General features: G+C 36.3%; 1 protein-coding gene across 1 annotated transcript in view; it reads left to right on the top strand.

Moving 5' to 3' along the window:
- TTC7B (tetratricopeptide repeat domain 7B) overlaps positions 1-19,376 on the top strand; it is a 137,747-nt gene that overhangs the window by 64,750 nt on the left and 53,621 nt on the right. Inside the window, exons 11-14 of the mRNA XM_017813791.1 lie at positions 987-1,104; positions 1,301-1,358; positions 5,993-6,065; positions 7,297-7,457. Of these exons, the coding sequence (XP_017669280.1) occupies positions 987-1,104; positions 1,301-1,358; positions 5,993-6,065; positions 7,297-7,457 (410 nt within the window). The remainder of the gene's footprint in view (positions 1-986; positions 1,105-1,300; positions 1,359-5,992; positions 6,066-7,296; positions 7,458-19,376) is intronic.

Consider the following 19,376-nt stretch of genomic DNA (forward strand, 5'->3'; position numbering starts at 1 on the left):
ATCTCATAATCAGGAGACTCTTCTGTTGGTACCATGTTTGCAGGTAGCTGATGTTTATGAATTCATAGTAGGGACAGTGTCTTTAAAAAAAATGTGACTGGAGTTGTATTTTAGATAACTTTGAAATTAGTGTTTCCGTACAAAAACATTAAGGTGATTGAACATCATCATGTGGTTTTCAAGATATATGTGTAATTTTTAGGAGAATATATTTAAAATATTTAAAAAAGGAGGAAAAAAGGAGGGAAAGGTCACAATCAGAAACTGAGAAAATAGAGTAGTAGCAGAAACATGACTTGTTGAGGCTGACAAAAATACAGTCTTAATTAGAGTGGATCCTAGTTCTGTAAATTGTTCCCTATGGATTGAGTCCATATGGAGTAGTTTACTGTACTTAGCATTTACATTTACTGGAATGGATTCAGATGGTATTTTTTTCTTTCTAGATTGTTAAATAGTGTGCTAAGATGGATGTGCTATTAAACCTTAATTTTTTTACGTTTCTCTGTTTATGAGTTTGCATGCATTCAGCAATACAGTATTCAAAACAGAGTTCTGCATGGATATGCTGTTTTTTACAGGAGACATAATTCTTGTGATTGATTTTCCTAAAGAAATTGTTCATGGGCCATAAACTCTTATTTATAAAAATGCAAAAATGGTAGATGGCATATATGGACCAGAAATACTTTTTTTTAACTAAAAAAAAAAAGAAAAAAAAAGAAAAAAGGTAAAACTACAGTGTGTTATGCGACAGAGTTTCTCTCTACCATAAGAATGAGTGTTTCAGCTTAAAATCTGTTTTCTTTACTCAGTATTTAGTAGGACAACTAAGTCTAATGAGAAATGAAATGGTCCTTGAAGGCAATCATGGCTGAGATTTTAACAGGCTCAGTGTGCATAAAATACATTTTGTGCATTCTTTACATTCTAATGAAATATTTAGCTAGTTTTAGACTTACATGGATGTTTTATAATGTTTTCAGTTGGAAGAAGCTGAAAGATTTGCCAAGGCAGTTGTTGATCTTGGGGACAAAACATCAGAGTTCAAAGCAAAAGGCTACTTGGCACTGGGATTGACTTACAGTCTGCAGGCCACTGATGGTAAGATAAGAATAAACATTCACAACTGGAAATTCCCAGGTTCTCTAAAAAAGGTTACCTAGCAGAATGCTAGACATAAAATTGAAGCTTCTATGTGCAACCATTTTTTCAGTCAATGTGTTAAAGCTTCTTCAGTTAGCATGTGGAATGAATTATCTTCATCATTCATATCACTGATTCAATATATCCTTTTTAGCATCTTTGCGAGGGATGCAAGAGGTCTTGCAGAGAAAGGCTCTTCTTGCATTTCAGAGGTGAGTGGGTGTTGATCTTTTCATTTTGTTCTGCTATATGTAGTGAAAAGCTTTTGTTTTGTGTTAAAAAGAGAGACTTGTAGAAGATCATGTAATGACAACTTCACCTCTGGGAGTCTCCCTTCCTCAGTACAGAATGTATTTCTTTAGCATTTATTTCCATCATCTTCTGTCAGAATTACCTAAATTGATTTCTACGGATTTCCTTTTATTTAATTTTAAAGACACTTGTGTTGCTCTCTAGTATAAAATATTTGCTCAGATATTCTGTTCTGATCTAGAAGGAAAAATCATGTGATGTAAGGTTTCAAGTCATGGTTCAATGTTATAGTGTTTCTAAGAGCCAGCTGCTGATCAGGTTGTATAGCAGGCTTTTGCACTTACCTCCATAGTGGCAGAGCAATAATTGAGGCCCTGCTGCTGTGGGTGAGGGGAAAATTGCAGGTAGTAAGGTAGTAAACTAGGGATAAATTAAAAATTCTATCTGGACACGTAACAGTGTAGGCAGTGACAGCGCAAATGCCCTGTCTTCCAAGTATCTTACATGGAAGTAGTGCCCTTGGGGATGACAGTAGTTCATTCTCAAGGATTTGACTCTGCAAACGAAATGAGGATGAGCAGGTGAATGAGAACTCTCTACCCTAATTATAGAAGAAACAAATCTTGATGGGAAAGCTGACATAAGTGCTGCAGCATCTAAATATGTCTCTTTTATGTTTATATACCCTTGAAAACCCTCCTTTGGTGAGATAAGCCTAAATGGAGGGAAACAGATTTGTGCATTAATGTGAAATGACGTCCTGGTTTTTTAGTGGTGATTTTGTATCTGAAAGAATAGGATTGAAAAAGTATTTTGCAGGTAAATTTAGAGCAAGGTTGGTATATATTGGTCCTTCTTTCTTAGCTATTCTTCTGTATGTAAATATGTTTTAACATGTCTTTGCTCTTCTTGTTCCTTAGTGGCTCTAATTAGTTTTTTTAGTACTTGAGCATTCTTTCTCCATGTTGAAACTGAACTTTCTACCTCCTGGTTTATACCTCAGTTCCTCACCCATCCCTCTTACCACTGCTGACTTAATCATCACTGTTTCAAAACTATCAGAATATAAATTTATACACAGAAGATCTTAGAAACATGAGGATTAGTGGCATCTGCTTTCAATTGATACAATATCCTAGAAACAATGTTTTGTATTTTTAACTGCATGTTCCAGGGTATCGATGTTAAGTTATGCTTAGTCATCCTTTCATTTATGTAGTCATCCTTTCAGCTGTCCTTTCTCATAATGAACTTGTACATAGACTTCTAATTAAATTATCTTTCAGAGGTTTTACCCATGTGCAGGGTATATGTTTTGAAATTTCTATTGAATGGCTTGGACTCTGTACAGAATCTTGAGTAGAATGGTTTCATCCTCCAAAATAACAGACTTTTGGCATCTCAAAAACCCCGTAGCTACCTTCTAAGAAAATGGGAAAAAGTATGTTTTAAAGGAGTTTGTTCTCCATATTAACATATTTCCCCACTTGTGTTCATAGAGAGACTTATATCTGATAGATCAGCTGTACTGGAAATACACTCCAATATAATTGATAATATTTCTGGTTCCTTGCTTTGATAACATAAGTATGTTATGTTCAACATACCAGAGTCATGCCCACTTTTTCTTCCCACATCTGAAAAATAAATGTCTTCTAGGAGATGGAAGTTCAAATTCTCCATTCATCTCCTGCATAAAGCGAGCAGCCTATACTGGACTGAGTATTTTGATGTGCCATTTGTTTTATTTTTTTTTTTTTGTGGATTTTTTTAATCACTTACCTTGAGGACCAATTCCTGAAGACATATTTGCCCTGAAGAAATATGATTATGTTTTGGACCCTTGTCTGAGCCAAATTTCAAGGCTTACCAGTTTGTGATAGTGGTCAGTCAAGAAGGTGCTTGTTACTGTCTTCACACAGTACTGAGTGGGTGTTTGACTGACTTTTTTTTTAAATTTGGAAGACTTTCAGTGCTTTTCCTGTGGTTGGTGTGAATTGAAGTTTCACAGAATTCACCAAATGGTGGATAGATAGTAACAGCTTTATTCTTTCACTATCTGGAGCTTGGGTGACTGAACAAGTACCCTTTAAGTTAAAATCGCTTGTTCTCTCTCAGTATTACTTCATTTGTAAACTTAAATTTTAAAAAGGGCTGATCCTGGACAGGCTTTACCTGTGCCTCTAATCTCCAATTTAGAGGTGAAATTACCAAATATAAAACTGTCCCTTAATAACGTAAAACTACTTTGAAGCGTGCTGGGTGTAGTTGCTAAACTGAAGAAGCTCTTTGAATTCGGGAAGACAGAAATGCACAGGTCAGAAGCAGAAGGATCTCTTTGTGATTGTAATGATTTGAAGGTCAATTTTGTTACTTCATCCCAATGGAGACGACTCATTAGATGTTCCAAAGATGATTATTACACATCCTGTTTCTAAATGAGCATTCTGGAAGATTGAAACAAATGTAAATAAAAAAATAGTTCCAGGCTAGCTGCCCAGTACTTACTACACATCATTTTGGGGTACAGCCATAATTTTATTTGTTCTTATACTCAAACATTGCCCTGCTAAAAAGCAGAAAGATTGTATTACAGGAGAAAATAGTAGAGTGTATTACAAGAACAACTTCTGTAGGATAATAAAATAAATAAGACTCAGAGTGTGCATTTGACCAAAACATTAAAAACAAGAAAACAAACAAAATTTTTAAAAAGATGGGGAAAAGTTATTTTTTGTTTCAATAACTGGGATTACTTGCAACAGCAGTAGTTAGAAATATTTTGAGATTGAGTAATCAAAAAACCACTTCTGCGGTTGGGCATCTCAATGCTTTTGTCAATGAAAGTTCTACTTGTAAAAAGATCATCAGCATAAACTTCTTCATCTGAACTTCAAACATAGGTTCATGATGAATCAGATCTTATGCAGCCTTTTACTGTAATGCTGTGATAAAGAAGATTTCTTTTACATTGCAACACAGCAAGTAAATCCAGCTGAAGCTGGTCACAAGTGGTCTTCCCCCTCAGTATTGAGGTCAACCCTGTTTAACATCTTTATCAATGATCCAGATGAGAAGATCAAGTGCACCCTCAGTCTTTCACAGATGACACCAAATTGGGTGGGAATATTGATCTGCTGGAGGGTAGGAAGACTCTGGAGAGGGATCTGGACAGGCTGGATTGATGGGCCCATGCTGATGGTATGGGATTCAACAAGGCCAAGTGCTGGGTCCTGCACTTGGGTCACAACAACCCCCTGCAGTGCTACAGACTGGGGGAAAGTGGCTGGAAAACTGCTCAGTGGAAAAGGACCTGGGGGTGCTGCTCAACAGCTGGCTGAACGTGAGCCAGCAGTGTGCCCAGATGGCCAAGAAGGCCAATGGCATCCTGGCTGGTATCAGGAACAGTGTGGCCAGCAGGACTGGGCAGTGATTGTCCCTCTGTATTTGGCGCTGATGAGGCCACACCTTGAATTCTGTGTTCATGTGTGGGCCCCTCAGGACAAGAAGGACATTCAGGTGAGAAGTGGCTGAGGGAGCTGGGGTTGTTTAATCTGGAGAAGAGGAGGCTCATGGGGGACCTTATTGCTCTCTACAATGACCTGGAAGGAGATTGTAGACAAGTGGAGGTCGTTTTTTTCTCCCAATTAACAAGTGACAGAATGAGAGAAAATGGCCTCAAGTTGCACCAGGGGAGATTTAGATTAGATATTAGGGAAAATTTCTTCACAGAAGGAGTTGTCAAGCATTGGAACAGGATGACCAGGGAAGTTTTGGAGTTATCATCCCTGGAAGTGTTCAAAATACATATGGATATGGCACTTGAAGATATGGTTTAGTGATGAACACGATGATTGTGCTGGTTGATGGTTGGACTTGATGATCTTAGAGGTGTTTTCCAACTTTAATGATTCTATGATAACAAAATGTTCTACTAACTTAGTCTTAAAGCAACTTAAAGCCAAGAATTAACTGGCTTCCTAGGAGGCTTACTGTGCTGGACTGAAAATATGTTTGAACTTTGTGAGTCTGGGAATGGACAAAACTCTGACCTACTGTGCTACTACTCTTCCTCTTTGAGTTCTGTGTTTCAGAACCATCCGACCACATTCAGTGTGATTGCTTGGGTACTTCTTGTGCAGATGATGTAATTCTTCTCTTTGAAGGCATGTTGTTTTGGGGGATTTGTATTTGGATTTTTTCTTCCTTTTTCTGTTAGAAAACTTCATTTAATTAATTTTTATTATAACTATATATTATTCTTAAGTAATTACATCTAGTGTTTGCTTTGGAGTACAATATATTTGAAGAATCATTTTGTATTGCTCATTTTATAGATTTATACTTAAATTACACAATTAATTTCTATTAAAAATTACTTTTAACGTCCCAAAGTGCTTCCTTTAAATCATGGATGATTAAGAAGTATGTGAAAAGTTGCTGAATGAACACCGCTTTTATCAAAATATGAGCATACGGGTAGTTAAGAGTTCTGAATATGAATAAATGAATATATATGCATTTGTAGGTATGTCTAACCTGTCTGAACAGGGGCAAAACTCACTGTTGTTTGTTTTGTTTCTTTATTTGTAAGGGCTCACAGTTTGTCTCCAACGGATCATCTGGCAGCGTTTTACTTGGCACTCCAGCTTGCCATATCCAGACAGGTTAGTTTTGTTTTAGAAGTGCAGCATCGTGCTGTCATATGAGGATTAGAATTTCTATCTGTTGATGGATACAGGTAAAAATTTCTTCAATAAAAACCTGATTTTCCTTGTACCTATATGTATATATGAGAGGAAAACCCTGAAAAGCTCTCTCCAAACACCTTCAGTCTTATCTATAGATTTCTCTGGAGTTCTGCCTGTATTTCCAGTTCTAGGATCAGAAATAAGACATAAGTAAATCCACTTACTTCAGCATTTATGTTGCTAGATGGAGAGAAAAAAAAGGTCAGTTTTTAACCATGTTTCTACCTATTATGTGTAATCTCTGCTCAGATCCTGGAGAGTGGGACTCCTGAATCTAGTCTTTAATGATGTTGATAGTGCTTAAATCTTGAGTATCTGCTAAGATCCGTGGACTTTCTGAGTACCTTTAGGAGATTAGATTATTGTGAACAAAATTACAAAAAAAGTGTTTAAGAAAACTGGAAAATATTTAAACTCTATAAAAGAGTTTAGTCCAATTTGTGCAACTGTTATGTTTGAGGCATTCTACCATATATCACATGGATTTGTATATTGTGGAACTGCTTTGTATCTATCATGATAAGCCTTTTCCTATGTTGTCTTTTATTTTAATTTTGAGCACAGTTGGTTTTTTTTGAACACAATCTAGGTGACTACTTGTCATTGCTATTAACAGAGGAGCGCAAACCTTGGTCTATGTCACATTAGTGTGGGATGGACTGTCACTTAATTAGCACAAAACATTTTTCAGTAGCAGGCTATGACTCCGTATTTCTGAATTCCAAAATTTTCATGCTGCTTAACTAAATTTTCCATTTTTAGCACCTAATGTACTTATTTTGAACAAAAGCACATGCTGCTGAGGAGATAATGAAATTCTACGTAAAGAAAAGTTACCGTTCCTGTCTAACTATACATTTTAGCTAATACATTACAATTAAAGTATTTTCAAGATCATTTAGAAGTACAACCAATACTTGAAAGAGAATAGTAAGTGAATATTTTAAGGGGTTGAAGGGAACTGTTTTATATATCTTACTTAATTTTTACTGTAGAGCATCAGGTCCATTTTAAACTTCTCAGTAGTGTCTTACAGGAGTATATAGAATTCTACGTTATGTGTATTTTGAAAATTTTATGGATATGCAGTCAAGTAACAGGCAATACTTCTAATAGTGGCACTTTCTTTTTTTTTTTTTCAAATCAGATACCAGAAGCTTTGGGTTATGTTCGTCAGGCTCTGCAACTACAAGGAGATGATGCCAACTCTCTTCATCTCCTTGCACTCTTACTATCAGCCCAGAAACATTATCATGATGCTTTGAATATCATTGATATGGCCTTGAGTGAATATCCAGAAAATTTTATGTGAGTGAATGTCATGTTTGCTTTCTGCGCTTTCTCTCATACTTAATTTTTCTAGATTCTCATCCCATTCATTTCAAGAGGGGATGGATTTGAAGTTTAGTCTATTTTTTGTTTACAGTAGTCTTCCCTCCTGCCCATTTAATGCAACTCTCTTTATTAAACGCTTGTTAAATAGTGATTAAGGATTTGGTTTGGAAGGGAGGATAGACCTGTATAGTTGATCTTATTATAGTTTTTTTTCTACACTCTGTGTAGATAATTTCTCCCTGTTGCATGCTTTATAGTATGTTTGTGTCTTCTGTTTTTATGCAATATTCCAAGAAGGGTAAACAGGATTTTACTATTAGCTTGCATAGATTTATTCCATCCTACAGATAACTCTATGCATATTGTATGGAATGTGTTCTGTGAAATACATCATAACAGGGAATCTCCTGTTTTGCCTGGATAATAACCAGTCATCTGAAGCTGGCTGATGGATAACTAAACAAGTGAACAGGGAAGAAGCATGTTTGGTAAATGTTCTCTTGTTTAAGAAAGAAATTATTCTTTCTGTTTATTTTTCGTGTTGAGAACATCTTAAAATACACTTGGGTTCTGTACTTTTTTAGTTTTTTGGGTTTTTTTAAAATTTATTTTCTTAGTGAAAGTCTCATTTATTGGTTTACAGTGAAATATCTCAGGGACAGCTTCCATTAACTTCCGGTCTTCCAACTTTCCAGTCTTTATCAACTATCAGTAAGGTTGTAATCCATAGTATTACAAATATCCTACATGCTTATTTAGACAGTTGTTTTGAAGTATCTCATTATTAACTTATAAATTACTGGCCTGTGTCATAAATTGTTATTATGTCAACATACAAAAAAAATAGGATTTTTTAAAGAATAATTAGTTTGAAAATAGAGATTGCAGTGGTTTTCCTTCCTGTTCCTTGACATTTCAGTTCTCCTTTTGACTGTCTGCGTAAGGTACTGTTGCCTTTTTCCTTATAAATCTGACCAGGACTTCTGTTGATATCACCTCTCCTCAGAACTTCTGTGGCTTGCAGCCAGTTCTGTGTAAATGCTTTTGTGACCTTTTGCTATTTCTCACTTCCTAGTTTATCCACACACCTATGACTTGTCTCGATTCTTATCAGGGGCTTCTACACATGCTTCATGATTTCAGAACTGTCTAGCAGTTCCTCTCTCAAACCTGTCTGTGCTTTCCTCAGGACCAAGGGACATGTCAGCAAGTCATGGTTTAAGATGCAATTGAAGTATCAGCAACCTAATTCTGTACCCTATTATTGTTAAAGAGATATGCTTAAAGAACTGTGAGTGTCATCTTCTGTCCTTGTTTCATTTTCTGTGGCTTAGTGGCAGTGTAAATAACAGACAAAGCTGCTGTATCTCTCAGAGTAATAATTGTCTAGAAGTATGTCTGAAACTGTAGTTTCAGAATTCCCGATTGTTGTAAGAGAGCTCCCTATTACGTTAATCTCTTTTGTAATGCAAAACCAAAGGTTCATTCAGTAAAACATTTAAAATTACTCTTGAGCATTCAAAAGGTATTTATGGGTTTTTCAAATGTGGTTCATGGCCTTTCCAGACTTGTTTATACTGCAGCTCTGGTTAAACATGTTGCCCAAGTTGTTCATGACAGTACTGATCTTTGTATTAATGCATGTGTGTATTATTAATGAGTCATAATAGTGATTCTAAATCATTAGTCCTGTTGTATAATGCAAACGCTGTGTCCATACAGTGTACTGTGTTACAGTCTACTGGTGCAGATCAGGGAATTTGAGAGGAATATCTTGGCATTAGGAATCACCATCAGATGTGGCAGCAATTGCTGAAGAATCCAAGGTGCAACACAGCTATATATATCTCTAGAAAGTCTGAATTTCAGAGTCCGGTTTTTAGTGCCGTCAAGTTCCCAGAGAAGTCAAAAATATGACTGAGATTTCTTGGATGCTCTCTGCAATTGATACTGACAGCTAGACAGACATATCTGGTCAATAATATAAATTTAGATTGATTGCTTCACATAACTGGGTAATTTTTGCAAGGATTTATCAGCAAAACCTCAGGTTTACAGTCTATTCTTGAACACTGTATCTGGTGCTCTGTGTATGTGCATATACACAAATGCTTAGTGTATCACTGAGTCCATTTTCTTATTTTGCAACTTCTATAAACAATATAATGGTATTTCCTAGGAGATTGGGAAGAGATCCTCTTGTGTTCCCCTACAGCTTGCTAGTTTTTAAATACACTGAAACATTTGATTATTCAGCTGTGGTGCTTTATTGGCTTTTGTAAACATTTCACTTATCTTTATGCTTTATCTTTCAGTTATGTCTGCAATCCTAATAAGTAAATACTACAAGAGTTTTCTTGGTATTCTCTGTATTTCCTGTTAGACTCCTGTGCTGGTTTAAAAGTAAACCGATGGGAGAAACGAATCCACCTCAAGAGAGATTACAAGTCAGAGTTACTATTTATTAAAAGGATTACAATAAATACAGTGATACAGGACAGAGAAAAAACTGGTTTTGACCCCCAAAGACAGATGTGTAACCCTGCACCCTTGGACAAGAACAGAATGGTGTTCATCAAACCCTGTGCTGAGCACCACGTGACCCCCTGGGTGCAAAGTAACAGGAAAGGAAACCTGTTGGTCCGGATGATGGTCGCAGTTCTGTGGAAGTAATGATCACAGTCTTGTCGAGAGTGGCAGTCGCAGTCCTGTTAAAGTTCTGGTTCTCCTCAGGATCTTATGAGTGGTACCAGAAGTCCCAATATATGCTTAGGTTCAGGTGGGAATGCCCAGTACCTCCCTACAGGACAGAGAGTTTCACAACGGGTGATTTAGCTCTGTGAGTCATGGGATAGTTTTGGAATCTTTGATGGTCTAGGTTGTTGTAGCTGTGTATTACACCAGTCCAGTATGGCCCATTAGCAGAGACGACCCCCCGGGCTGAGTGTGAACGTGCTCATGCCTCCCCAGAGGGGAGTTATCACAGCTGAGTCATTGGTGTGAAGACAAGAAACACTCCCCTGCCTCAAAGCGTTTCTTTAACACCCAGCTTGTAGCCTGAGGTGTTAGGTGTGCCCTGGTCAGCTGCTGCAAATGATCCAATTTATTAACAGTCCATCAGAAATGACATAGAGGGTGTAGAATACACGATTTTAGTTATACTCACATAGTGATAAACTGATCCCGGCCCCTATAACTAGGGCATCTCCATTACCTCACCCTTATGCAAATTGATACTTTAGTGGCTTTGCAGCATAATAAACCTCTGTATTTGGAAGTATTAAAGTAAAACATAGAACTTGGGATTTATGTTATTTCTTATTTCTTCCATTGTTATTCCTATCTGCATATCTCTGTATGCTGTAATTGCATTACTGCACTGAGTGCTGTCCTGCCCTCTTCACAGCTTTTCTTTTATTTTGCTTTTCTTTAAAAAGTATCTACATTTTCAGAAATTTATAATACAGCATCTTCGTAAAATTCCAGAGGTTGAAAGGAAGTTATAGAATATGCAGTGAGTCATACTTTCCAGCACTTTTTTGTAATCACTTAGTAAATATGTTGTCTGTCAGTTTTTTATATCTGAAAGCCTGATGCATTCCTAGAATTCATGTTCAATAGTTGAGGCATACAGCAAGCATACCTTTGTATCTTAATTTAGCCTTAACCTTCCCGCATTATAAAGCTGATAGTTGGCCAGTCAGATAATGGTTTTGCCATAGATGCTCAAGGTCAATAAGTAGAAAGAAACTCCTCAGAGCTAAAGAATTATGTATCATCATTATCTAAAGAAGTGGAAGGAATTAGCAGACACATTGGGCTGTTAGCAGCAAGGTATAGCTTTTTCTTTAGATAGTGTTGATTGTTCTTCCTTTATTCATTAATTTGGGAACATAAATACACAATCTACTCTGAGACCTTAAGAGGTATTGGGAAAAATACTGGTGAAAATCTAAGAAACCACTAGAAGTGAAATAGATATGTAGTAATGTTTTTCAGAGATAATAAAAATTCAAGGTATTTGCTGAATATCTACAGCACTATTGGTTCAAACTTTTTGTCAGCTTAAGTTGCTAGGTTGTAGCCACTCTACTTACAAACAAGTTAGCCGTATTTTTCAGAGTAATACTATCAATCTCCTTTTAAATGCTACCTCTGAAGCCTCTGGAAATCTGAGCATGCTTTGATCCAGGGACAAAAAAATCTCTAAATAAAAGACTGCTGAACAGATTAAGGTACTGAAAAGATTACAAATACTGTACTTTGCTGAGATGGGTGGGGGTAAGGTGCCAGCACCAAAAATCCTGAATAGTTAGTCCTAGTCAGGTGCTACTGTGTTTGAATTCACTTAAAATTACACATTTAGCCCCCTCTCATTAGACAACTTAGTTGTCTAATGAGCCCCCTCTCATTAGACAACAGTAGTAGAAATGTGAAGTTCAGTTCTTCTCCAGTTTGACAAAGTTTGAACCCACAAATGGTGCTGCTCCGAGTCCTAGCTGTTAAAATATGTGGGAAGCTGGGTGAGATGATCCAGTTCTCCTCCTGAAACAGAAGCAAGGACGTGCTACCCTGAATGCGAGGAGAGTAGGCAGGAAGGAGCCACGGTATATCCTAAATTACTAAAGTACTTAACTGGGAGGGGTGCTTGAGGTCTTGTTTGCTTGGGATTTCCTTGTTTTATCTATATTATTCCACTGATTTCCTCCTCTGAATGTATAGGCATTCCCAGAGGTGTGCATTACAGTCTGAGGGTGTGTTTAAGGATATGCAAGGTAATGGTGGTTTTGTTGCATCGGTTCATATTCGACTTGTAAACCTTGTGCAATATATATAGTATATATGTGATTACCTGAGGAGCATTATTTACAAACTCCTTTGTATGACTCTTCCCTGTGTTTATCTGCTTGTTACAAGGAATTTATATCTTAGTGGTCTTTTGAATGATGTGAAATCTTGAAAAAACTCTTCTATCTGTTTCTAATTCATGGTTAGTCAAAATTAGATTCTCAGTCAAGGGAGACAGAGTTAGGTTTCTTAATTAAATACTAGGGATATTGTTTTCTTAATCTTGACTGGGGTTCCCTCATTATTTCAAGTGTTGGGGCACTTAAAGATGAATATAGTGCCTGAAATTAGTGTAATTAGGCAAAATAAATAGTAAATTGCTAATTTTATGCTGAAAATTGGAACTGTAATGGAGAGCATCTGACAAGCTTTTAAAGTAGCAGAAGTAGGGAACAACAGATGGGTTATTTCAGAAGTGCAAGCATGTTATTTTAATGTTAAGTACACTCAAAAAGGAAAGACATATGGTAACAGGTTTGAAGACAACTGAAGACTAAGTTCACAGTTTAAACATTTACATTTCTTGAAGTGTGATGGCAGTTTTTTTACTCTGAGAATATTTCACAGAATCATCAGGCCAATATGTCATTCCTCTGAAAACTATTAAATCCTTTCCTTCCTGACCCTCAAGGGCTCTACTGAGCTACATTAGATTTCCTAGAATCAAAGGGCCTTTTAACATCTCTCTCAGTTCATTGAATAACAAACCTGTTTCCGTCTGGGAGCTGTTCAGGTGGGCATAAAAGAAGAGCTGATTGGTAGAGGCAATATAGGATGATACACACACTGATGTTTTGTGGGACGCAAGGATATTTATCAACTAAAGGGAATAGTATGGTATTCTGCTTTCCCAAGGTGGGTTATAGTTGCACTGCAGTGTATGGTGCTGGTAAAACTTAAGCTTTTGTGTTTTGGGGTTTTTTCTTGATAAATAGAGCACTGGAAATTATTTGAGGAAAGGATGATAATATAAGATTGATAAGAAGTAGTGATGTGCTATGCTTGCCAAAATCATGTCTTTCAGGTTGCATATACAGTCTTGTCAGCATTTGACAAAATGCTTTTTCAAATCGATTCCATTTTGATCCTGTTTATGTTGGGAGTTATATGAATTAGATCTTAGGAATTATTTTTCTGTAAGTCATGAGAGACAGTATGGTTTGCTTTTTTTTTTTCTTTTTATTCTGGGCTCTTCTAACTCCCCTTCCCCTATGGTTATTGTTATATGCTTTTACTGAATGGTTCATTAAAAGGACATTGTTGTTGGTAGATACTACTTTATATAACAAATTGGTCATTGGCCTCAGGGCCTTATCCCTGAATTATAGTTGCTAGGCTGTAGATTCTTCTTTGAAACTTGATTGAAAGAGTCCCAGTTTGGGTCATGAGCTGGCTGCTGCAGGGTATTCAAGGCAGGAAAACAAAAAGTTTTCAAGTATAACTAATTTGTTCTGGCTTTAGTCAGAAACTATCTTTATTATAGTTTACAGATTTACATTTTCTTAGGGACGTTGAGTTCATAATATGGAATACTGTTTACATACGCTACACCAAAAGTCACAAGACAAACTGCTTTATGAACAAATATATGAGGAATAATATTTCAAAGGGTGCAAGAAAGGCCATCAAATGCACAGCAAGTATACCTATTCATGATTTTCACAAAATTGTCTTATTTTGGGGCTTGAGGGCTGATTTCTTTTCCTTCTTGTGCTTGTTTGAGAGTCATGTTTCAGTTAGCAATCCGAACAGTCCATTTTTACTTCATCCATTTTTCTGTATGTGTATGGGCTTCCCAGTACTTGGGATCTGTGCAGCCAAATTTGGAGAAGGTTTGGTGACTGATTGAGAAACAGTTTAGGAGTTCTTTTTTTAAGTTGAATGATTTTCTGGAGTTTTTACAAAAACTAGATTTGTTTGCATGACCTCTTGTTGCCTGTGTTGGGCATACAGTGATTTCAAGGTACTTAAAAATGATGATTTTTGATGTTTTATAATGAACTACTTGTATCTTTCCTGATAATAAAACTTTTCTTGAATACTCAAAGTGGAGCAGTTCAGTTTGCAATTGCAGCAGACACCTCCATAAGTTTCTTGCTCTGCTTTGATTATCATGGTGATAGAAGTGTTGCATTAAGATCACTGACCATGTAAATAAATCCTTTATAAAACTGTATTCTTTCATGTTCTATTTAGTTTCATGTTGTTGTTTTCCCTGTAAGATAGATTTTTGCAATTGTGTCATTTTGTGTTTTGGTGATCAGGCAGATGTTTGGGAGTTGAGTAATGTGAAGCCGTAAGCTTTCTACAGCAGGTGTTAAAGGGACAGCTGTCAAAACTGAATGTTTGAATTCAGTTTGAAGCCAGGAAGATCAATTTTTAAAACACCTGACTGTCTGTATATTAGAAGTCCCTAGATTTACTTTACTTTACTTTCTCTGTTAATAAAGGTTGAGCTAAAGTGTACCTTCCAGAGGACATTCGATCGTGGTAAGAACACAGCAAAACCTGGAGAAACCATTGCAGCACGTGGTAGCTTCCTTCAGTTGCACTCTTCATTAAGACTGCAATTTTGTTTTTAATTTGAATTGATCCCGTATTGGTTTCCAGCCATTGATTTTTGTATTATTCTTTGCCAAGCCCTCTGTAATACTGGTAACTTCATACTCTTGATGCTGGCTTCTGTAATAAGACCACCTCCAAACGTCCTTTCTGATAAGAATGTCACCATACTTGCTGACAGTAAAGGCATGTGCCCTGGCCTTTCAGTGGCACTGTAACCAGTTTTCATCACATGCGAACAAGTACAAAAAATATTTCAATATCATTTATTACTACAGAAAGAAAATCACCTGCATCATGTCTTTTGGAAAGGATTGTGTTAATTATTTTGAACATAATGGCTTCATTGGGGACTTCTATTCAACTACCTGTCTTTTGACAGTCTTCTTTGCTTTTTGGTTAGTTATTTCTAGGATGTGTTTCCACATATAGATTGCAAAGGCTGTATTTGTTCCAATAGCTATATATTGTGATTTTAAAAAGAAATGTGGCTTGACAGCTATTAAGCCGTGCTGCTGAACAGTTTGTTTGCAAAGTTTCCTACTGTGCTTTATAAGGATCTTTTCATTAGGAGGATATATTACATGTAGATTAAGAGTCCTTTTGCATTCAATTGAAATTCCCATGTGAAGGATCTTAAAGCAGTCAGCCCTAGCTCCTCCTTCTAAAAGAAGCTACTAACTTGCAGACAGTAAACTGTTCAAATCTGAACTGTGGATGAAATAAACACTGGGAACTTTAGGATTTTCTTCTGATTTTAACTTTTTTTCTTCTGAGCCGTTTATTTATGAGTAATTACAAGATTTTTAAAAGGGCAGTTGCTGATAGAATGTACTGACATAGCAAAACTGAACTTGCCAAGGTTTGGCTTCTTCCTACTTCCTCATTTGTTTTCTGTTTCCTGTAACAGTCATCAGAGGTTTTTCCTATATATGTAATTGTCAAGTGCAAGAAATGACTTGCTAACACTTTATTTAGGAAAGGTGAATAGATTTAGATTCTTACGGATAATCACTATTGAATAATATTTGTTCCAGCTTAATTCATTTTGTGCATTCTGTGAACTGCTTTCCCATTTCAGTCACTCTGTGGGGTCCCAGCGTTCACCTGATTTAATTTGCACAAGCAATTGACTCTATGACAGTTTGTTACAGAAGTGAGATTAAACTGTACGAAATATGCACGTAAATGTAAGTTTTACATCGCCATAATTATTTTTTCCTTTAAATTCAGATCTTATGAAAGGAAGCCTACGTTGTCTGTTGAAAAAGGTTTATTTGTCAAACTAGTTAGTCTAAGATTTGACAAGTCATATGATTAGACTTGGTAAGGGATTTTTTTGTATGGTTTTTTTTTTGGCAGGGAGTTGGCTTTGTTTGGTTTTTGTTTCCTTTTTTTTTTTCCCATGAACTAATCAGCTGTATTTTAAGAAGTTAGGTTATTTGCTCCACCTCTTCTACAGTCTATCCAAAACAAACTGTGAGGAAGCAGTCTTTTCTACAATTTTATTTATAATCTTGAGACCTAATTTCCACTCTTAATGTTTTAATAGTCTGAATGGCCTTTATATATACTCATTTTTGTGGAAACATTATCCTCTAGATAAATTATTCTTTTCCCTTCATGGTGCTTGTCTCACCTGTAATTATAGATAGAATTTGTACCTCTTCTTGGCTTTTTTTTTTTGCTAGACTAACTAAATGAAGTATTTTTCCTACTCTGCAGTTTCCAGTCAATAGATCACCCTTGCAGCCTTTCTCTGCAGCTGCTCTAATTTGAAATTCCTCATGTGTGTGGTTTTGACTCTTACAGTGAGAATTACATATAACATTCCAGATGTGGTCTCACTGGGGTATTGTACAATGGCACTGTGTCTTTCTGAATTGCATCTGGCCTCTTCACAGCTGTCTTACCTTGATGAACCCAGCTGTTAGGCAGCTCTGGTTTGGAATAACTGTTACACAGGTTGTTGGTACAATATCTTTATTAAACTTGAACAATAACCCTTTTTTTCATTAATGATGTTATATAATACTCCTTTCCTCTTGACAAAAGCATTGGCAATATAGTTGCTGTTCCCCAGTTGTTACAGAAGTGGTACTTTCTTTGAAGTTTTTACTTTAGAAAAGACAATCTTACCTGCCACTGTTTCCATAATTCTGAAAAATGGATTATTTTTGACTGCTTTAACTTTAATCATCAATCAGTCTTTAATCATTCTTATTCTCCATTTGTTATGGTTCTCATATCTGAGACAACAAAGGTAAGGATTGTGGTGGAGGTTGGGGATTAATTCCTGAATATTCTTAATTTTCATCCCCTTGTCCCTGTTTAGTATGCACATTTTCTTTTTTTTCTTACTTAAATACAAAAAAACCTTAAAAGACTATAACTTTTGTATATAATAATAACCTGTTCAGGTGTAGCTTAGCTTTGCTTTTTACTAGGTACCTAAGATGTGGCTTTCTGTGCTGATTTTTTTCTCCCTTGCCTGTCCCCTGCTATTCTTGATAGGATCTCTGCATGTTTCTGTGTCTTACTTGCTCAGTGTTAATCAGTGATTGGCTTGTCACACAGGGAGTTTTACCCCTTCAACTTGAGATACAGATCCCTAAACGTTTTAGCATCTTTGTGTTAAACACCAGGCTTCTGCTGCATTCTGGATGTCTTTGCTAAACTTTGCTATCAAATAATTTGGGTGTATGACAGTGAAATTCAAAGACCTAGTTATAAACTCCTTTGGGATTTTTCATTCTTTATTTAAATAAATATCCAGTAATATATGGATTAGATTATCAGCAGCTGTTTTATAATGTCCTCATTAGTTAGTGAGAACAGTCTTGAAGTAATGGAGTCATTTGCTGCTTCAGTAGCTATTTCATAAATTTATCAGCTATTAGCTCCAAGAATAACCAAGCCTTTCCACTTAAGAGTTTGATTTGTTCTCCATTTTTGTGTCTGGGTAATTAGTCTCCTAAAATGATACAATTCACTTTATTTTTAGCTGATGATAAAAATCTGCATCCATATAAGATACTGATGCTGGCACAAATGCCTGATTAGTAGGTCTTTAAAAGAACCTGTTTTACCTACTTCCTAACTCAGAGGATTTGACCCAAGCAAATTTCTGTTCTTATTTGTTACATTTATTCCAGTTTGACAGGTCTCTGACACACATTGTCCTACTCTTCATTTCTTTTTTGAATATTGTCTTTCCCTCAGTACTTGCATTCTTAGTCAACTGCTGTTCCACTATGTCAAGGTTACTCTGTCACCATGTGCCAGTAGCTTAAACTTCTGACTCTCACAAACTGACATGAACAGATAATTCATGATACTCATTAAATGTACAGCTTAATTTTCATCATCCTATCACTTTGTAGATTTTATCCATTCTTCATAATTTTTAACAGTGTATCAAAACCCAGTGTGAAAAGCTCCTTGTAAAGTTTAAAATTCTCTGTGTTACTAATGCGGGCTGTATTCCAGAAGAGCTGTTTCCACAGATGCTTGAAGCTGATCTTTCAGAAAAGCTTTTTTCAAATGTTCTACCTCTTGGTTTCTAAAACCTTCCTGGTAATACTTGTCCCTGAGGTGCTCATACCTCCAGCCATGTTTCAGGGGAACTTGAAAAAATTAAGTTAATTTGGGAGACCAGTTTGTCAGATGGTATTCCTCCTTTCCATTGCTTCTTTCCCCTTCCCTTCCTTCCCCCATTTGTTAAGTTGGCAGGTTTTCATTTTGTTATTAACATCCCATTTCAGTTTTCTGAAGTGTCTTAGTTCTTTTAAGATTTATAGTCCAAATATTTTTTGGATCCAGGAAAGTTTTCTGTGTGGCTTTATAAATGCAGCCTTTTCTATTCAAAAGATTATTTTTGGTTTAATCCCACACCAATGTACTTCATTTTTTCCTTACTAGATACAATTCCCTAGCATTTCTTTATTAGAATTGTGAATATTTTTTCATCATACTTTGTTTATTGTTTGCATTTTGGGAAATGTGCAACAATCCAGTATGTTTACTGTCATAATGCACAAGAAACAGGGATGATGTTGCATGTGTACTAAGTGCATCTGGAAGCACCAAACTCCTGTGTTGCTTTAATTCTTACAAGTATATTTGTCTTCTGCTATCTTGACATTGAATCCTGCACTAGTAGCCCAGCTTCCAACATTTTTGTTGTACAGACTCCTGCTATTTTTTACATGTGTTTTTAAGTACTTTCTCAATAATAAAATCCCCTCCCTTTCTATCTCCTGCTTCATTTCTGCTTTTATATCTTGCATGCTAAATCTTAGTGTATTACTGATCCTGTGCCGTCTGAGGAGATGAGGTATACAGTGCTTTTGGAAAACTCCACAAAAGAGTATGACGTAATAAACAGTTGAAGAAAAGCACCAAGATCAGTGTTTACAAAGCCATAGTGTTGTCCACTCTCTTATATGGTTCCGAATCATGGGTCATCTACCGCCACCACCT

This window comes from Lepidothrix coronata, unplaced genomic scaffold (genome assembly GCF_001604755.1).
Source record: "Lepidothrix coronata isolate B3197 unplaced genomic scaffold, Lepidothrix_coronata-1.0 Scaffold43, whole genome shotgun sequence".
NCBI classification, from domain to species: Eukaryota; Metazoa; Chordata; class Aves; order Passeriformes; family Pipridae; genus Lepidothrix; species Lepidothrix coronata.